Source organism: Labeo rohita, chromosome 22, assembly GCF_022985175.1.
Source record: "Labeo rohita strain BAU-BD-2019 chromosome 22, IGBB_LRoh.1.0, whole genome shotgun sequence".
Classification (NCBI taxonomy): domain Eukaryota; kingdom Metazoa; phylum Chordata; class Actinopteri; order Cypriniformes; family Cyprinidae; genus Labeo; species Labeo rohita.
In genome coordinates, this window is record NC_066890.1 from 46,217,933 (window position 1) to 46,238,787 (window position 20,855).

At 34.3% G+C, this 20,855-nt stretch overlaps 2 protein-coding genes across 2 annotated transcripts; one reads left to right on the forward strand and one right to left on the reverse strand.

Moving 5' to 3' along the window:
• Positions 1-768: 768 nt before the first annotated feature.
• On the reverse strand, positions 769-19,043 carry LOC127153419 (uncharacterized). Its single transcript, XM_051094473.1, has 10 exons — positions 18,877-19,043; positions 17,844-18,161; positions 16,800-17,114; positions 16,559-16,666; positions 15,992-16,188; positions 5,332-5,526; positions 4,842-4,899; positions 2,673-2,984; positions 2,311-2,448; positions 769-1,488 (listed from the first exon to the last, which is right to left on the reverse strand). Exons 1-10 carry the CDS (start codon positions 18,947-18,949, stop codon positions 1,271-1,273), a joined length of 1,932 nt encoding a protein of 643 aa, XP_050950430.1. The 5' UTR covers positions 18,950-19,043; the 3' UTR covers positions 769-1,270.
• Positions 8,946-14,101, forward strand: LOC127153645 (uncharacterized). The gene is made up of 7 exons (XM_051094852.1): positions 8,946-9,482; positions 10,751-11,086; positions 11,402-11,728; positions 11,844-11,969; positions 12,770-13,078; positions 13,543-13,788; positions 13,949-14,101. The coding sequence occupies exons 1-6, from the start codon at positions 9,440-9,442 to the stop codon at positions 13,545-13,547; spliced, it is 1,146 nt and encodes a 381-aa protein (XP_050950809.1). The 5' UTR covers positions 8,946-9,439; the 3' UTR covers positions 13,548-13,788; positions 13,949-14,101.
• Positions 19,044-20,855: the final 1,812 nt, after the last annotated feature.

The following is a 20,855-nucleotide window of genomic DNA, read 5'->3' on the forward strand; positions in this document are numbered from 1 at the left end:
TCTGCTCCATGCATTTGTTTTCTCAATTTAAATTTGTAAATGGTTTTGTTGTCTTTTATGTTCTTTGTCTCTCTCTGTATATTTTGCCTGAGTGTTTTTTTTTCCTATTTTTAATGTCGAAGGAGAAGTTAGTGCTTGAGATATGGAATTTAACTTACTCTCGTTTAACTATGCTTTCGCATTTACATCCCACTTGGGAAGTATATAATCACTGTCATAAAAGGGATTTATTTCCATAGGAGACTTCTTTAATATGAGCATCCCTAAAGATGTGTAGGGGAAATTACAATTAATTACATTTATAGAAAGACAACCAGTCAAAGCTGAAGTTTCATTAAATAATAAAAAACAAACACAAACTCTTCAAAAAAATCTTTATTTAGACACAAAAAAAAAAAAATAAAATAAAATAAAAAAAATAAAAACATAAAAATCACCAAAACTACACACCAATTTCCTTTATGGGGATCATTTCAAGGGTGCAAAAGAACAAGAGCTTAGGAGATCCATTATTTGTGTTGCCATTTTATTTTGTTTAGGGTAATGATTATATGTATGTATGTACATGTATATTTAAATGAATAGTTTACTAAAAATGAAAATTTGCTTAAAATGTACTTGCCCTCAGGCCATCTAAGATGGAGTTTGTTTCTTCAGTGGAACTGAAGCGTTACATCACTTGTTGCAGTGAATGGGTGCCATCAGAATAAGAGTCCAAACAGCTGATAAAAGCATCATAATAATCCATAAGTAATTTACAACACTCCAGTCCATCAATTACTATATTGCAAAGTCAAAAAACATTATTATAACAAACAAATCCATCACATAAACCATTACTTTTGGTCAATGGTTGCTCCACGAGTCCATTAAGAAAACAAACAAACAAACAAGCAAAAACATCTGTGCATATTTCTCTCTTGATTCAGCCGAGATGACATTTCACTGGACAAAATTATATTATGCATAGAGGACAAGCAATAGTTTTAATTTATAACATCTTAATGATGGATTTGTTTCGTACAAACACAGATTTCACCTTTACAAGATTTGATGGATTAATTGATGGACTGGACTGGAGTGGTGTGGATTACTTGTGGATCACTGTGATGTTTTTATCAGCTGTTTGGACTCTCATTCTGACAGCACCCATTCACTGCAGAGGATCTATTGGTGGAATTTTCATTTTTGGGTGAACCACATCAATTAAAAAGTCATTCTGTGCTAATAAAAATGTATCTGTATCTTTTTGGGATTGCACCAGCAATCTTCAGTAAACATATCTGGAACTGATTCTTCTGTTTAACTGATGTTGGTTTAATTTTACTCTATGGGTCTGATGGTGATGTCTACTTTTTTGCATCCTGTTCAGCTCTCTTCTTGTAGATGAGATGTCATAAACCAGAAAAGCAACAGCAGCCATGCTTACCACAGCAGAAACAACCAATCGTATCACAGTTTCAGTAAAACCACAACAGTGGACATGGTCTGAAAAAAAAAAAAAAAAAAAAAAAAAGATGTGTTACAATACATAAACTCTTTTTCAAACAGACTCATAGGTACTGGCTTTATGAGTTTGTATTATTAGGAACTCAAGCATTCACTAACAAGGAAGAACATCCACAAGATTTACTGTGTGTTTGTCTTTGCATGCACATTTTTTTTGCTTAGCCAAATGACATTAACTAGGATTGTTAACTGTAAGCAATTCTAGACTGTTTTCAGTGCTTTAGCCACATCTTTAATCCTAGATGAATGTATCCTAGAAACCTGTGAGATTATGTGATTTTTTTTTTTCCAAGAGATTTTTTTTTTTTTTTTTTACTTTGAACACTAATGTTTTTAAGCAACATTGGGCACCACCCCCACACACGGCCCTCAGGCACCCGCTTCACACCACTGCTGCTCATCTGCGGTTTATTCTTTGTTCCAGTGAAAAGAAAAAAAAAAGCATATGCATGTCACCCTCACGTGCACAAATAGGTAATTATTTCTGTATGAATGCATGAGGTGATCAAATGCAAACATTGAATGCAATGTAAGCACTTTGGATAAAAGCATCTGTTGAATGCATAAATATAATGAAAATTAAAATGCTGCAATTTATGGGTTTATGTGGTTGATTATTTTACACCCATCAGCAGTAACAAAGCAACACCTACGTTTGGTCACACATGCACGAGTGTGGTTTCCATTTTCACTTCAGTCTACTGGATTACATAATTAAATCTTTTAAAGTTTTACATAAACTAATATGATGATAAATAAACACATTTAACAGAGTTATCATCTATATTACGAGAGACATACCTGAACTTGGCTGAGAGACCTCAGTAATGTTTACATCTTCACTCTGGTTGATGGTTAAGTTATTCACTGCACAGGTGGATGTCAAAAAATTTGAGCTTGATGAGCTTTTCAGTGGTGATGAAGTAGTTTGTTGAGTCTCTGATAATGACAAACATTACTGTGACATTACTCTCATCACACACACACACACAACTCTGATCTTAATTTATAATAGATTCATATTATAAATGGAAATGAAGCCATTAATATAACAAAATGTGCATTTAAGATATATTGAAAAGAACATAAAATAATAATTTTTAAAATAACACAATGATAAAGAAATAATTCAAACAAACAATAAAATCATATTGTCTACTCACCATTGACCATAAGACTGAAACTCATGTAGCTGGTTGCACTGCTGATAACTGTTAGTTTATAAAGTCCAGAGTCTGTGGTTCTTGTGTTTGTGATGGTCAGAGATCCGGTTTGATCCAGCTTTAATCTGCCTCTGAATCTTATATGAGCATCATATGTTGAGTTGGTTTGCGTCAGTCTGTTAATTTCAGCTATTCGGGTGCTTCCGAACATCCATTGTATTAGCAGATATTTCTGTATTTCAGTAACATCAGTGTGTAGAGTAAACGAATCTCCCTCCATCACTGATACATACTTCATTTTATCTGTCACATCTAGAGAGATAAAGAGAGAAACATACACATATTTTGTAAAAGACCAAAAAAAGTATATAGTAGTATATGACCAAACTGTCAGTTATAGTGATCTGCATTATGTAACAATTATGGGTGGATCAGATTGATTTAACGAAGTTTAGGATTTTTGTTTTAGAATCCCTTTCACTTTCTTTTTCTTTTCTTTTTTTTTTTTATGAGATATAAACGGTTTATGCGAATTATATATGCAATCTGTTTACTCTAAAAATATATCAAGAATACAACTCACCAACAAGACACCACAAGCTCACAAAGAACAAAATAAAAGCGTGAACCATATTGGCCGTTTGTCAACCGCTAGTAAATGTCTGAGATAAGAAGAATAGTATACTGGGTCTACCGAGGGTCGCTAGTAGGCGTTCTTACTACTACTGGCTGTTATAGCATGTTGTTGACATTAGGGGCTAAATAGGGTTTCTTACCGCTTAAAATAAACGGAGGTGGAATATTATGTATAACTGCAAAAAAAAAAAAAAAAAAAAAAAAAAAAGTTATTTAAAGTATATATTAAACGTGTTTAACAAATTATTTAAATATATATTAAATTTTCAGGGTTTTGTTTGTTCTATGGGAGCTTGGCAAAGCAGGCCTATTCATTTTAATTAAACAAGTGTCATATTGTCTATAAATTCATAAAACCGCTCTCTAATCAGGTTAAAACCACAGACACTATTTCAGTGGAGTATAGCCTATATCGAACGTACATCACCTGACCAAACCGGAAAACAGGTCTCATCGCACCGAGAAATTTTTAACAGGAACATGAACTTAAGGATGAGCGAATGAAGCCTTAATGAAACACTGACGCTTTCTCCTGACTCTTCAAGAGAAGAGAATCAAAGCATCGAGAGTGTCGCCAACTGGTGGTTACTAAAAAATAAAGCAGCCAAAAGCCTCTTTAAGAACAGAACAATGTACAGTCAGAATACTGCATATGAACAGAAAAAGACAGGGGGAGCTAATCAAATAAAGCAAACCTGTTTGACACGGAAGTCTCCCACAAGGCAGTGTAAGTAGTCCTATTCTATTTAACTTTTAATAGAATTTTTCTAATGTTGACATTGGTGTCAACAGATCATTGTATGCAGATGATGGAGCGTTATGGTTTAGGGGGAGAAATGTTTTGTATGTGGAAAAGGAAATGCAAAAAGCTGTAAGTAAAGATCATGTTCCATGGAGATATTTTGTAAAATTCCTACTGTAAATATATGAAAATGATTATGATTAGTAATATACATTGTTAAGAACTTAATTTTGACAACTTTAACCCATTTAATCCCAAATTTTTCCTAGAGATGACATATATGAATTTGTGTGGTATTTGTAAGGATATTAAACAATCAATGTCAATTTTTTATAAAAATAATTGAAAAGTCCATGAAAAAATGTGTTTCATCTCTGGTCACAATTGTGACCGGTGGTATAACACAGGGAGTCTAGGTGTATAGTGTAAATGCATTTACAAAATTAAAAATCTCCAGCCAGCAATTAGTTTAAAGACTGGTTTAACTTGTTGAAATTTGTTTTATTCCATTAACAAGAAGTAAACATTGTCTGGCTCAGTTTCAAAAATAACAAAATAGCAATCTTATGCAGCAGTTTAACACAAATATTTAAATGAAATGATGACAAAATGACAGATTATAAGAACATAGAGGAAATTATTATAAACTTCATTATAAATGGAAATAAATAGCGTAGTAATGAAAAAAATGTATATAAAAATTAAGGAATAAATATTGCAAAAATAATAAATAAACAAATGATGAAATATGAGCCTAAGGTAGGAAACATGTAACAATTGGCCTGGCACACTTCTCACAGGAAAATGTTGTGCGACCGTCACAGACACGACATCTGACAAACCTATTTCCTGCACAACAAAAAAAAAATACTTAGACTGTTATTTATCTTTTACATAGCTTTTATATAGCTATTTGCAGATGTTATGATTCAGAAAACATCTTTATATATGTAATCTGCTTGCCTGTGTTTATTGGCCAGTGAGCAACACCATCAAACCTGTGTATATCAGTCACAGCAGCCAACATTGAGGATGGCCTCCCATGACCTTTTGGTGCAGTACCAAATTTTTTCAGGAGACTTTGGGCAACTACTCGCTGAAATCCAAGAAGATCGTAGTCACCATTCATGACATCTCTGTGGAAAAGCCAACTGTTGACCACAGCACTGTGAAGAGTCCATGCATAAATTGGCCACCACCACTTTTTTGATCTTTGATTATTTGAGGTTGCTGTAGGTAGTCATATGCCTTTCTTTCCTTGTTCCATCTCTTAACTGGTACCTCAGAGTAGACATCTTCCACATTGCTTGCAACAGTGACCACACTGTTGTCTCTCCACCTCACCAGTAGCTTTTCTCCTTCAGACAGAACTTCGGTGGAGCCCCTCTGTAACTTCTGGAATTCACCCATTGGGTGCACTCCAGCATAAGGCTTCATGTGGTAAAGGTAACCCCCTGAGGATGCCAGGCTCCAAACCTTATAGCCATAGCGGATTGTTTTCCCTTTATGAACTGTTTGTACCCGTGGTGCCCATAGTAGGGAATCATGCTCTCATCAACTGACAGCCACTTACTGAATGGCAGAATTTTGTATGAGCTATTAAGCTCCTGAAAGATTGGCCTGTGTGGTCACTGTTGCAAGCAATGTGGAAGATGTCTACTCTGAGGTACCAGTTAAGAGATGGAACAAGGAAAGAAAGGCATATGACTACCTACAGCAACCTCAAATAATCCACTCCTACAACCAGCAAATGGGAGGAGTAGATCTACATGATCTTCAGGTGTCCTGTTATCACAGCACAATAAGATCAAAAAAGTGGTGGTGGCCAATTTATGCATGGACTCTTCACAGTGCTGTGGTCAACAGTTGGCTTTTCCACAGAGATGTCATGAATGGTGACTACGATCTTCTTGGATTTCAGCGAGTAGTTGCCCAAAGTCTCCTGAAAAAATTTGGTACTGCACCAAAAGGTCATGGGAGGCCATCCTCAATGTTGGCTGCTGTGACTGATATACACAGGTTTGATGGTGTTGCTCACTGGCCAATAAACACAGGCAAGCAGATTACATATATAAAGATGTTTTCTGAATCATAACATCTGCAAATAGCTATATAAAAGCTATGTAAAAGATAAATAACAGTCTAAGTATTTTTTTTTTTGTGCAGGAAATAGGTTTGTCAGATGTCGTGTCTGTGACGGTCGCACAACATTTTCCTGTGAGAAGTGTGCCAGGCCAATTGTTACATGTTTCCTACCTTAGGCTCATATTTCATCATTTGTTTATTTATTATTTTTGCAATATTTATTCCTTAATTTTTATATACATTTTTTTCATTACTACGCTATTTATTTCCATTTATAATGAAGTTTATAATAATTTCCTCTATGTTCTTATAATCTGTCATTTTGTCATCATTTCATTTGAATATTTGTGTTAAACTGCTGCATAAGATTGCTATTTTGTTATTTTTGAAACTGAGCCAGACAATGTTTACTTCTTGTTAATGGAATAAAACAAATTTCAACAAGTTAAACCAGTCTTTAAACTAATTGCTGGCTGGAGATTTTTAATTTTGTAAATGCATTTACACTATACACCTAGACTCCCTGTGTTATACCACCGGTCACAATTGTGACCGTCTTCACTTATCAGCAGTTTGACAACAGAAAAAAGTAATGTAATAATATAATTTTAATATGTATGTATAGATAACCCTTTCATGATGATGCATGCAAAAGATGTATTGGCTATTTAAAAATGAACTTAGAAAATGTACCTGTCATTTCTGAGCTTTGACATTATCCTTCCATTCAGAGGGCAGTACTAGGAAATGAATGTTTATGGTCACATGGCCAAACTACCCAATCATGTTAGACCTGCCCTGAACTCATTTAGACATCTTAAATTTTCATTATATATGAACATGTGCTTTATAATAAGAGTTGCTTTTTAATACTACAGAAAAATGTGCAAGCAATTTTCTCAATATTTTGATTTTTTTGCACCTTCAGGTTCCAGGTTTTCAAATAGTTGTATCTCAACCAAATATTGTCCTAACCTATTTATTCAACTTTCAGATGGTGTATAAATCTCAATTTTGAAAAATTTACCCTTATGCATAAGTCATGACTGGTTTTGTGATCCGGGGTAAATATATTAAGATGTTTATCTGGAGCTGAATGGGGGCAAGGCATCAATCAATGGAAAGAATATATAAAGCAGTACTAAGAACTAATATTGATTATGGTTGTATGGTGTGTAGTTCTGCAAATAAAACTTGGACAAAAAAGACTGAGAAGATACAAACGCAGGCTATGCAAATTTGGAGCATTCAGGTCATCACCAGTGGTATCATTACAGGTTGAAATGGGAGAAATCCCCCTAGGGTTACGCAGACTTCAGCTGATGGCATATTGGACTAGTATTAAGGAGCAAGTCACCCAGTCAAGAATATTTTTCAAGACAATTCTTGGAGTATGAATATAAAAAGTTTGCAAGTTCTGGTTTGATTGTTGGGAAGGAAGCACAGAGAATGGGTCTTGATGAGTTTGATATCACACCAACAGTGGTGATCCCTGCAATACCTCCCTGGTTGTTCCCAATGCCATTTGCTGATTTAAGCATTCATAAAGAAATCAAAGCATCAACATGAACATCCCAATAGTTCAGTCATGCAACAATATGTCAATCATGCATACTATTCAGTATTGCAGATATACACAGATGGATCTAAAGACCCAGGGATGGGAAGAACAGCAGCTGCAGTGTATATTAAATTGCAATTAAATATCAAAATTGCTAGGAGAATCTCTGATCATGTATCTGTATATATGTAGTGAAGTATTAAGTGTTATGTCATTATGAGTGTGACCACTGGAGGGCGTTCTAATATAACAGAGAGCGATCCACACGGAGTTCAGAAGTGAGCAGGTGTTGTTGCCCTAGTCGGTCCCAGCTCGTGTTGTAGAACGACATCTGTAAAATAAAGAAACTTTACAGAATATTACAATATACCTCTGAGTTATTAGCCATATGTCTTGCCCTGCAATGGGTCGTGATTTGCACTGATTCAGCGGCAGCTCTGACAAGTTTACAGAGTGGAAAATCAGAAGCTCGACAGGACATATTATATGAGATATTACAGAGTATTTATAGGATAAGGCAGTTAAGGTTACTGTTTTTTTTTTTTTTTTTCTGGGTTCCAGCTCATATTGGAATAGAAGGGAACGAAAGTGTTGACTAGCTTGCAAAGAAGGCCCTGGAACATTCACAAGTTGAATTACAAATAACAATAAGTAAAGCTGAATTAATGAGATTGATATATATTGAAGTTGAAAAGAAATGACAAAAAATATGTGAACATGAAAGTAAAGGAAGGCATTTATCTAAGATCCAGGAGTGTGTTGGTAAAAAGAGAGTAAGTTAGCAAATAAATTATCTTATCTAGATTGAGTTTGTTTGTACAGAATTGGAAAACATGAAACTGGTAAATGTGATAAATGTGAACTACCAGAAACGGTTGAGCATGTTCTTTTAATGTGTTTCATAACGTATGAAAGGGAGAGATATCTGATGTTCCAACAACTGGAACTGATGGGAAGTAGTAGTTAAAGACACTTTTAGGATATGGGTCAGTGCAGTCAAGAATACATATTAAGTTTTTTTTTTAAAAAAGACAAGATTAATGGAAGGAGTTTGAAGAGTTGAATGTTGTTTTTATTTATGTTTTTTTTGTTGTTTGTTTGTTTGTTTGTTTGTTTTTTTGCAATTGTTGTAATCCACAAACGAATACTAAACTAATAGTTGCGTTCCAGACTCCATACCAGTAGGTGGCGGACATGCACCTTAACGTTGGTTTGCCAATCCGCAAAAAACAAAAAAACAAAACAAAACTCGAGAGTAGAAGACGACGATAACACAGAAGTCTGTTGCGCAATAGCCCAATGGTTCGAAGTGAATAATAATAATACCGAAGGCTAATTTGTTGCCTTATATACGGGACGATTCCGTACGTAACAGCTGGGAACTCTACCAGAATATGTAACTGAGTTGCGATAGGCAAACGCTCACAAGCTGTCCGATGAAGAAAGAAAACTGTAGTCTGTACACTGTAGACTCCATCGTTTTTCTTTAAAGGATAAAAAACAGGTCTTTTTAAGAAGTCATTCACATCGTTGAGAAAAGTTGTAATTGTCAGCTGGTGAAACGTATCTTCGTTAGAATCTAGTTTTCATTGTTACTGTGTTTTGAGTTTATTTTTCACGCTTGTCAAACTGGGCGGGGCTTGGACGACAAACAGCTAAGATCAAGCGAAACGAAATAAATATATAAAATAATCTCATTGATCAGCTTTATTAAAGTTAGATTCTTCGCATCTCTACAAGAACATGACGAACATGATGCTCTTTATTTTTTTATTAGTAATGCACGGTAAGTTTTGGAGCAGTTTTGGTTTCGATTTGAAACCACGATTAAGGTGATATGATATGGCAAGTTGTTTTAGCTTAAACTGTTCACACTGTTACTCGTCGGAATTGCATTTTTACAAGTAACAATTCAATTATTTAGTTCGTACTAGTTGAAGAATTGAATTAGAGAGCTCTACAAATTAATTTTTACTAGTCATATGTCTCCATTTATGGCAAGCTGTCTTAGCTTAAATTATTCCAAGCATTACTCATTGCAGCAAACTGCATTTTTACTAGTAGCAATTCAGTTACAGAGCTTTACAATTATATTCTTACTAGTAATAACTGTAATTAGTGAGCTCTCTAATTCAATTATTACTAGTAACAATTCCAATTAGAGTGCTCTACAATTCAATACTTACACCACAAGTGACAATTCCAAGAGAACTCTCTAATTAGTAACAATTATGATTAGAGAGCTCTCTAAATTAATTCTTACTAGTAAAAATGCAATTACCACATGTACATCACAGAGTGATCTCTTTGATGTCTGCATTTACATCTGCAAGACATATGTTTTAGTGTGTTTGCTCATCTGCAATACATCTATAGGATTTCCTATCAGACTTCTATTAGATGTCTTTAAGATTTAGTTTATGGTTTAGAATGTATGTAAAACTGACATCTTACAGACATCTGCAGACAGCAGATGCTTTCCAGATAAAGTGATCTTTAACAGACATCTTGCAGACATACCTGTGTGATCTGTACAGAGCTCTATAAATTTATACTGGTCAAAAACACATTAAAAATGTTTAATTGCAGAGCTCATTTTTTTACAAATAAGAATTAAATTAGAGATCCCTCTAATCCGAAATGATACTAGTAAAAAATTAATTAGAGAGCTCTCTAATTGTAATACTTACTAGTAAAAATTCAGTTGTAGTGCTCTGTAATTAAAAATTAATGGAAGTCAGTAGAGACATATGACTAGTAAAAATTAATTTGTAGAGCTCTCTAATTTGAATTGTTACTAGTAAGAATGCAATTAGGACAAGTAACTGGGAATACTTTCAGATAAAATGCCATAAATTTTTACTAGTAGGAACTGAATTGTAGAGCTCTCCAATTTAGTTCTTACTGGTAAGAATGCAATTGCCAACCTCTGTTTAAATTAGTAATTAGAGATTAGTAATGTCTTTTCTGTCTTTTTAGCAGCTCATGCAATGATTTCAAGTGAATCTGTTTGCTGAAGTTATGTTGTTTCAGTAAAACTGTTTCTGTTTACAGGAGTGTCTGATGCTGAGACAGATGAAACTGAGAACATTTCAGTGTTGGAGGGGGATTCTGTCACTCTAAAAACTAATCTTTCTGAAATTCTTAATGATGATACCATACTATGGATGTTTGGACCTAAAGACTCTCTCATATCTCAAATAAGAAGAAAGGATGGCTTGACTCCAATTTTTTTCACTGATGATGTGGGATTCAGAGGCAGATTGCAGATGGATCAAAAAACTGGCGCTCTCACCATCAGGAACACCAGAATTAAACACTCAGGACAATATAAACTAACCATCTCTAGTGAAAAGACTACGACCAAAGTATTTCATGTTACTGTCTCTGGTAAGTCTTTCTTTGTAACAGTGATGCAGTTTAAGTTGTTAATAATTTAGTCATCCTAAACTCTGAGTTTTTTTTTTTTTTTTTGTTTTGTTAATGAGTTATGTTTCACACTCTTTATATTTAATCAGGGTTAGTAATAATTTGGTTGCATTTGAATAACTGACACATCTGTTTGTAGCAAGCATTTATTAGGTGAGTTTCCAGATTTTGCACAGCACAAGCAGGTCTTCATAATGTGACTAACTTTCTTTCAGAATTTAAATTGTGAAATATTATGAAACTCTACATTTTATTATTGTACGGCTTGTTTTCCAGCTGTGGTTGGTGAGACGGATGGAATGAAGTCAGTATCATTATCAGTCCTGGAGGGAGATTCTGTCACTTTACATGTTCATCCTGAAACACACAAAGATGCTCTGATGCTGTGGAGGTTTGGAGATAAAGGCATACTCCTGGCTAAAATTGACGTTGAGACCAACAAGACCTCATTACATGATGCTGATGAGAGATTCAAAGATCGACTGCAGCTGAATCAGACTGGATCTCTGACCATCAAGAATGCCAGAACCACAGACTCTGGACTTTATGAACTACAGATCAGAGGCAGTGAGAGATCACAGCGATTCCTGGTTTCTGTCCGTGGTAAGTAACTTTTCAAGTTTAACGATATTAATGGTATTATTAGCATATATTTGAAACAAATTCAGATCATCACATTGACTGACACTTTCAGTGTCTCTCTTCCTACCTGTCCTAGATCCAGGTCTTTCTTCAGGTGTTATAGCAGGAATAGTTGTTGGCGTTATTGCTCCTGTTCTGCTGATCTTGATTGCTTTTGTGATTTATTATCACCACAGGATCTCTAAATTAAAGGGGCAAATGGGTGAGTTTAATATACTTAAATAATATTCCATTTAAGTCATTTGTTTGTCCATTTAATTTAAAATCAATCCAGAGACTAGGATGTTCATGCTCTGAAATAAGCACAAATAAGATTTCAGTGAATTTCTATATATTCCCCATTTAAAATCAAACGAGAGACTAGGATGTTCATGTTCTAAAATAAGCATCGGATTAGTAAAATTTCTAATATTTAGTGAATTTCTATATTTTCTTGTCAGCTCAGAATCTTATTTCAGTTTAATCCATCATTTCTGGTCTTTATGTCATCAAAGCCTGGCTTTCAACTATGGCATTCAATAAGTTTGTCTCCATTAAATATGTCAGTAACATACATACATATATACAGTTATGTTTTATGTGTTGTTATTTGTACTAAAATAAAAATTAATTTCCCCACACTGTAAAAACAAAAAAAAAAAAACCCAAAAAAACAACTTAAAAACAATGTTCAACTTAAAAAAACCCTTTCCGTACACTTCGTACTAAACACAATGTTAAAAATGTCTAAATGGGAAAAGTATCGTAATGTTGTAATTCAAGCCATATATGTCAAGTCTTCTGAAATCAAATCATAATTTTGTGCAACAAACAAACTAAAATTGTTGATTCAATGCCAGTGTTTTCCCAAAAGCATTGACGTGCTGTGGCAGGGTTTTCATTTCTCACTCAGAAGACTTGGATATAGCATGAGTCATATGAACTTTATGGTGTGAGTGTATGAATGTACAGTAACTGAGATCTTCACCTTAACACTCATATTTCTATGCATTTTTGTGTCAGTCAAAGAGAAGAAAGAGACAGTGACAGAGGGAGAATCTGTCACTCTACATGCTGATCTTACTGAAGCACATGGAGATGTTATGATAAAGTGGTGCTATGAAACTGATGACAATCTCATTGCTGAAATCAAAAATGGGGACAGAAGCACATATGAGGGTGCTGATGGGAGATTCAGAAGCAAACTGAATCTGAATGAAAGTGGAGATCTCACTATCAGTAACATCAGGACCATTCACTCTGGACTCTATAAACTCAAGATCAGCAGCATAGGCAGAAACAAATACATGAAATTTCTTGTTACCATCAGTGGTAAGTAATAAGTCTTTGTCTGTAAAAGACCATGCAGTGATTTAGATGATCTGAAACTAACACTTTCGGAAAGTACTCAAATTTTAATTACTTTTAGATTTGTTGAAAGTAGTGCCATATTGTAAATTCACAATGTTATGTGGGAAAAGTGTACAGTTCTGTCATGACATTGCATGAATTAGGACATTTATATATATATATATATATATATATATATTACAACTTTTTTTTGAAAATAGTCTCCAAATAAGACTTTTTTAATATATACTTATTATAATTCGCATGCATTTAGTACAGCATTACATCAACAGCTATATTAGTCTGATTTTATGTTGTTTTAAAAATAAAAATGGCAGGCAAAATTAATTCAGTCACTAATACTGAATTGTCCTGTTTCTGTGTGCTGTTGTGACATGAAGTGAAAGACATTGTCAGTGACGGCAGGAGGTTCTGTTACTCTCCAGACTAATGCTGAAATACAGAGTGATGATCTGATACTGTGGACGTTTGGAGCTGAAAACCTTCTTGTTGCTAAAAAGATTCAGGAACAACTACTGTTAATAAGAGATTCAGAGGCAGACTTAGTTTGGGCAAGATGACTGCATCTTTGACCATCACAAACATCACAAAATCAGACTCTGGACATTTTAAACTACAGATCATTAACACTGAAAAGACGACATTCAGGAGAGTAAGTTTGACTGTCACCGGTGAGTAGAACATCACTATCTAATTGTATATACAACAGTTCTGTGATTTGGAACTCTTGTGTCATCTTTAGGATTATGTATATAACATACTTTTGTTAAAATTTCTAATGCTTTCTCCTGTTTTTGTAACTTCCATGATTGTTTCTGTATATTCTTCCAGGTTCCCCAGGAAACCATGTGAGTGAATTAGACACTGTAGTAATGCAGCTGTTGGATGAAGATGAAGTGGATGGAGTGAATGAGAAGGAAGATGCATGGTCACTTTAATGGAATAAGACAGGCCCACCAGTGCCAATCACTGTGCCATCATCAACTTTTAGCTGTAAAATCATCTATAAAATATGTGTATGTATAGCAAAGGTACTGCTTTCTCTCTTTTTAATTTCTATGATTGTTTCTGTATGTTCTTCCAGGTTCCAAAAACCAAAAATTAAGCCTTGTTTGAGGCTGCTGTTGGATGCAGATGAAGAGGATGGAGTGAATGAGCAGGAAGAGACATGGTCACTTTAATGGAATAATACACGCCCACCAGTGCTATTCAGTGTGATATCGTCAACATTAAACCTCAACTACAAAATTCTTCTTTGAAAGTAAGAAACAAACCTGTATGCTGGAAAAAGCTAAAATGAAGCCTTGTTTGAGGAGCACCTATGTAACAGCAGGTTACAAAATCAAAAGTGTATTAAGACTAAAATCACTACAGAAGAACATAGTGAGCCAGATGTCACAGTTAACCATTCAGTGTCAACACTCCAATAATCACTTTCCAATAATCCATGGTGCTACAGTTACCAACCATTGGTATTGGAAAAGCAGTGCTACACTAAGCTGAACAACATTAACAAATACTTTACAAAAGGGTGTTTTTGCAGTAATGACATTTAAGAACCATTTTTCGTTTTTTAAAAATCTAAAGAAACTTTTTCGACTATAAATAATGTTTTCTGCCTTTGAAAGGTTCTATGGATGTTTAAGGTTCTTTATAGAACCATCAATGCCAATAAAGAACATGTATTTTTAAGAGTGTACAAAACCTAACATTGTTTACTATTTTGGAAATAATTCTGGATGGTCAGTGTGGTGCAGAAATAGTCTGAACATGCATCAATAATTCACTGAACAGGAATGTTGTACATTACAATGAGAGTGTTATCTGTGTTATCAGTATGTATTTACTTATTCTCTGTTACTCTCAATGTTGGGGACAGTTACTTTTAAAAGCAATACATTACAATATTGCATTACTCCCTAAGAAACTAATTATGTTACTTTTACTTAATTTCTAACCATAGACACTTCCCTATCCCACTCATATAGTATTAATTTTATTTGTGCAATATTTTAAAAATGGTCATTAAAAGCCTTAAATTTTATTTAAAAATACAGCCTGTAAATAATGTAAATAATATATTTGTGTCTTTTATTGATGTTTTGACCTTTGTCCTATCTTTTATTTTATCATATTTTTATTCAAGCTAGTTGAATTTAATCTAGGGCTGTACCATAATCTGAAGAATGCTTGCCAGAAGGACTACCAGGGATTTTGACATTTTACTGCAGTTTAATTTTACGTTTAGATAAATGTTTGTTTCTTGAGTCACTCAAGACTGCATGCAGCTATTGCTTAGCCAAACCCAGTTTGAATGGTACTATTATATCATTATTGATATAAATATTGCAATAAATACTAGAAAATATCATGATATAATTAGCATGGGGACAGGAGAGCTGTCAGCCAATAAAAGGAAAAACAAAGTAACAGGCATTAATTATTTGAAAAAGAGCAAATTAAAAAGTAATGGATTACTTTAGTTACTTGAAAAAAGTAATCTGATTGCATAACTCACATTACTTGTAATGTGTTACCACCAACACTGCTGTTAATGTTGTTAATGTAGCATTTTATTTTTATTGGTAGGTTAAATCCCCACCACATCTCCATAAAAACAAATTCAGATCGACAAAGTAATTTCAAAGATCTGAGTACAAAAGCTTTTGAGATCATGACATTGTGTTTGTTGCTAATTATTTAATTTATAACAATGTAAATAATTTAATAAATCAATAAAAGTCATATTCTGTGCAAATACATCCAGTATATCACCAATGAATGCAAAAATAATGTGTTAATAAACAGCTGTGTGAGGAACAATAAAGGTGTTGTGTGTGTTTTGCATTACATCTGGATATATCTGGAACTCACCCTTCTGCTTGGTTCATACTGTTGGTCTGATTTTACTCCATGGGTCTGATAGAGATATCCAGTCTCTTCTGTCCTGTTCAACTCACTTCTTGTAGATCTGATGTCATAAATCAGCATAGCAATAGCAGCCACACCCACTAGAGCAGAAACAACCAATCGAATCACAGCTTCAGCAAAACCACAACAGTGGATGTGTTCTGAAAAGAAAAAAAAGAACACTTCATCACAACTGTGCATTTGCTTCTCTTTCAAACAGATTACAGGTGTGAATTTTGTGGGTTATTAATAGCTCAAGCATCTTTGGAGAAGAAAAAAAATCCATTAGCTTAATGTGTGAATGCTTGTCTGCAATCTTTCCCTGCTTAGCCAAATAACATGGCTAACAGAAGCGATTCTAGACTATTTTATGGGCGCCCTGAGGAATCTTTCTAATTGTGATTGATTCTCCATGATGTTTTTTAATTGTGTTTTGCCTAATGTTCACTTCTCTGTCAATGCCTGACATCTGTTTTCTGTTCCTTTCGAATCACGGAAGCAAATGTTCCTCATATTAATCCAGTGACTTACTTGAACTTGGCTGATAGAGTTCAGTAATGCTGGATTCCTCATTTTGGTTTGCGGTTGAACTGTTCACCGCACAGCTGGATGACACACAATTTATGCTTGATGTTGTTTCTGGTGATGAAGATTTTTGTTAATTAAATGAGTTGATATCATTAAAATGTGTGTTTAAGAAATTTTGAAAACAGGTGAATGCAATTGCAATTCAATGCAATTCAAATGATTATGCTGAAATTCTATTACTCACCGTACACTGCAACTTTGAAATTTACGTATCTGGTTTCTCTGCTGACAATTGATAATTGATAAAGTCCAGAGTCTGTGGTTCTGCTGTTTGTGATGGTCAGAGATCCGGTTTGATCCAGCTTTAATCGGTTTCTGAATCTCCCATCAGGACCATCATATGTCGAGTTGGTTTGTGCTAGCCTGTTGATTTCAGCTATTCGAGAGCTTCCGAACATCCACTGCATGAACAAATATCTCTGTACTTCAGTAACATCAGAGTTTAGAGTGACAGAATGTCCTTCCATCACTGATATTAACTTCACTTCATCTGTCACATCTAGAGAACAAACAGAAACATGCTTTGTTACAAACTAAGATCATTATGTTGGTTATTAATGACCAAATTAATCTTTAAATCTGTATGCAGACATTTTACTAATATGAATGTTGAATGATAAGCAAACCAAAACTTTAAATTAAGACCTAAGATGAATAAGAGATCAATAACAATAAAAGTTTAGGAGTTCAGTGTGAGTTAATGTTACTTAAGTACTTTCATGTGCAAACGGAAGTGAAACAAAACACTCAAAATGCAAACAAAATGCTCATCTCTGGATCTGACTGCTTTAAAGGCATAGTTCCTAAAATATTAACATTCTGTCATCATTTATTTACCCTCACATTATTTCAAAACTGTGGAAATTTCATTCTTCTGTTGGAAACAAAAAAAAAAAAAAAAAGTAGTTGCTGGTTGCTGGCAACCATTGACATCCATAGTATTTTTATTCCCTACTATGGAAGTCAATGGCTACCAGCAATAGTTTGGTTACCAACAATCTTCAAAATATCTTCTTTTATGTTCACACAAGGAAGAAAATCAAACATGTTTAGAAGAACTTTGTAAATAATGACAGAATATTTATTTTTGGTTGAACTATCCGTTTAACATTCACATTCTTAACTATGGGAACAAATACTGAAATGAATAGAAAAGAACCATTTTAAAATATTACAATAACAAAGACATAATTCAAATTAAGAGAAAACTATGCAGTAATTCTCTTACCATAGACTGTAACATTGTAACTCGTGTAAATGGTCTCTTTGTCGACAACTGTTAGTTGATAAATCCCAGAATCTGTGGTTCTGGTGTCTGTGATGATCAGAGATCCAGTTTGATCTAATTGTAGTCTGTTTGTGAATCTCCCCTCAGGACCATCATATGTCAAGCTGGTTTGTGCGAGTCTGTTGACTTCAGCTATTCGAGCGCTTCCAAACATCCACTGCATGAACAAATATTTCTGTACTTCAGTGTTTAGAGTGACAGAATCACCCTTCATCACTGATACAGACTTAATTTCTTCTGAATTAACACCAAACACACCTGGAGAACAAACAGGAACATGTTTTGTTACTGAATAAGATGCACAAAGAAAATGACAATCTGAGCCTTGTATGGGCTATAAGGCACACAAACAAAATACATTTATGTACTCCTACTCCTATAGTGAAAGACCCCTGAGCTTTGGTCCCAATCCATAATACATCTCTGTGTACAATAAATATCTGATTTAAACCATGTCTATGCCGGACAAATGGAAAATGCTGATGAGCATTACTTAAATGATTTGTTCCTCCTCAGTGTTTTTTCTTCCGCACACATTTTGATGTGTAAACAGAAGTGAAACATAAAACATGATCTGTGGATGAGACCGCTTTAAGCTTCTTCATCCAGTTACAGTTATTGACTGGCTCATGGACTCATTTCATTGTATACTGAGAAAATTAAATGCTGTAAATGAACTAAATGAATGCCTGAAACATGTTGAATATTGTAACACAGATGACAATTTGTATTAATAATGAACAGTATATAAAAAAAGACAAAACATTTTATTTTGGTAGGCTACCCCGTATGGCAAAAAATATGTATTTATTTTTGTGGCCAAAATATATTTGAAATAAATGCTAAATATATGTTGCAAACAGTGAAGGTTCATTAGATTTATTTTGAAATAGTAAACATATTTAGTTTCCGAAGCGTATTACTCTCAAATTAAACTGCAGAATTTGAAGTCATAAAAACACATTTAACTTACCAACTATACGCCACACCCACAATCCACACAGAATAAATGACTGGAGCATATTCTCTGGCCGTTTGCCCACCATTCTAATAAATAAACGTTCTGTTAACACCTCAAGCAACTTTGTAGCTGCATGTCACCAGTTCCCAGTCGCTAGTAGGCGTTCCCACTGCTAGTTGACACAAGCAGGTTTTACAAGCAAAGGTCTCTGAAAGAAAGTAAAGGAAGTTACCAGATCGGTGTGACGGTAAGTTTTGGGGGTGGGGTCAGGTAAGGAGTATCATATTTATTGCATGTAACACCCAACAGTTTGAAAACACCACAAACCCACAACCCACAAAGTCAGAAACACCCATTTTTGCTCCACAGAAACCTTAACTTAGAATGTTATGTCATTGACAGTGCATTCCTTTTCTTTATATATAGCCTACATACAGTCAAACCAAAAATTATTCAGACACCAGATATAATTTTTGATTTTTTTTTTTTTTTTTTTTTTGGTTTTACAGTTCATTTATGTAAATGAGGATACCAAAATAAAGTAAACTGTGATGTTTTATACCTGGAAATTGTTCATATAATGGGCTACCCCTAAAACGTATACAAATTTGGGAACAAAAATGTGATTTGACACTTTGACCTTATCATATTTTGTTACATTCTATCAAAGTTATCTGACATTATCAAGATGATTTTTTTTTTTTTTTTTTTTTTTGGACCCTTGAGTTCTTGTCATAATTATTACCATTTTCTAAACTATAGAGAATAAACTTTGATAATGTGAGAAATTTTGAAGGTATCTGAATAAATTTTGGTTTGACTTAATAAACGTGCTCTGGACAGTTATGAAACACAGCTCACTGTATACATTTCCGCCACATTCGGAGAAAAAAGAGATCATGCATTAAAAATATGTTGTGGTTGACATTAATTACTTATTAATAACTTATTAATTCAAAATTATGACTTAAAAATCATCAGGAAAAAGTTATTACTTTATTATTACTTAATTATTACTTAAATAGTCAAAATGATATGGAATCCCATTTCAAGTCATAATATAGGCAAATTTCAACTAAGTATGTCATATATCATAACTTCGACTTATGTCATAATTGTGGCTTCTGTAATGTTGACTTTATAAGTAATAATTTCAACTCTTTATGTCCTAATTTATGAGTAGGCTACCTATTAATTAGCCTAGCCTATATAATTTTTAAGTTTTTTTTTTTTTCTTATGTGGTAGAAATGGCTTTCATTCATTTAAGCGTTTGAGTGAGAAAATGTAAAATATTGATGGAAAATGCGTAATGAAAAAATGAAACGTGTAAAGCAAAAATGAAACCATTTCATTTTTACCATCAGCATTTGTAATGGCTGTATTGGTTATAATAAGAATTGTATTGGCTGTATTAGAAACTGTAATGGTCCCTGCGGATCTCTTCTGGTAATTTGTCGCCTTCTATTGGTGGCTTGTTAAAATCACTAAATGTGTTTTTTTTTTTTTTTTTTTAAGGGGTCTGAAAAATCCATTCTGGAAAATGTGATCATTATTATGAGGATGCACAATGCTAGAGCCATGCTTGTGACATAATGCCACCTCCTTGTACCAAGTTCCCAGGAAACACGTTAATGTGGGGCCCACATGGGTTTTACATGTGCTACAGGGGTACGGAGTGGGCATGGGCTCAAAATGGGCATCTTATCTGGGCCCACTTGAGTGACCCAGCTACGACCCACATGGGTCAACCCAGGTGGGCTCCCCATGTGGTTCCCAGTTGGGTAAATACTAGGAAATGTGTGTATTGGCTCAAAATATGCTACACATAAAATCCGCATGGGCTCAAATTGGCATCTTATCTGGGGCCCACTTGGCTGACCCAGCTAAGATCCACATGGCACATGGGTGAACTCAGGTTGGCTTCCCATGTGGTTCCCAGTTGGGTAATTAATGGGAAATGTGTGCATGGGCTCAAAATGGGCAACACACG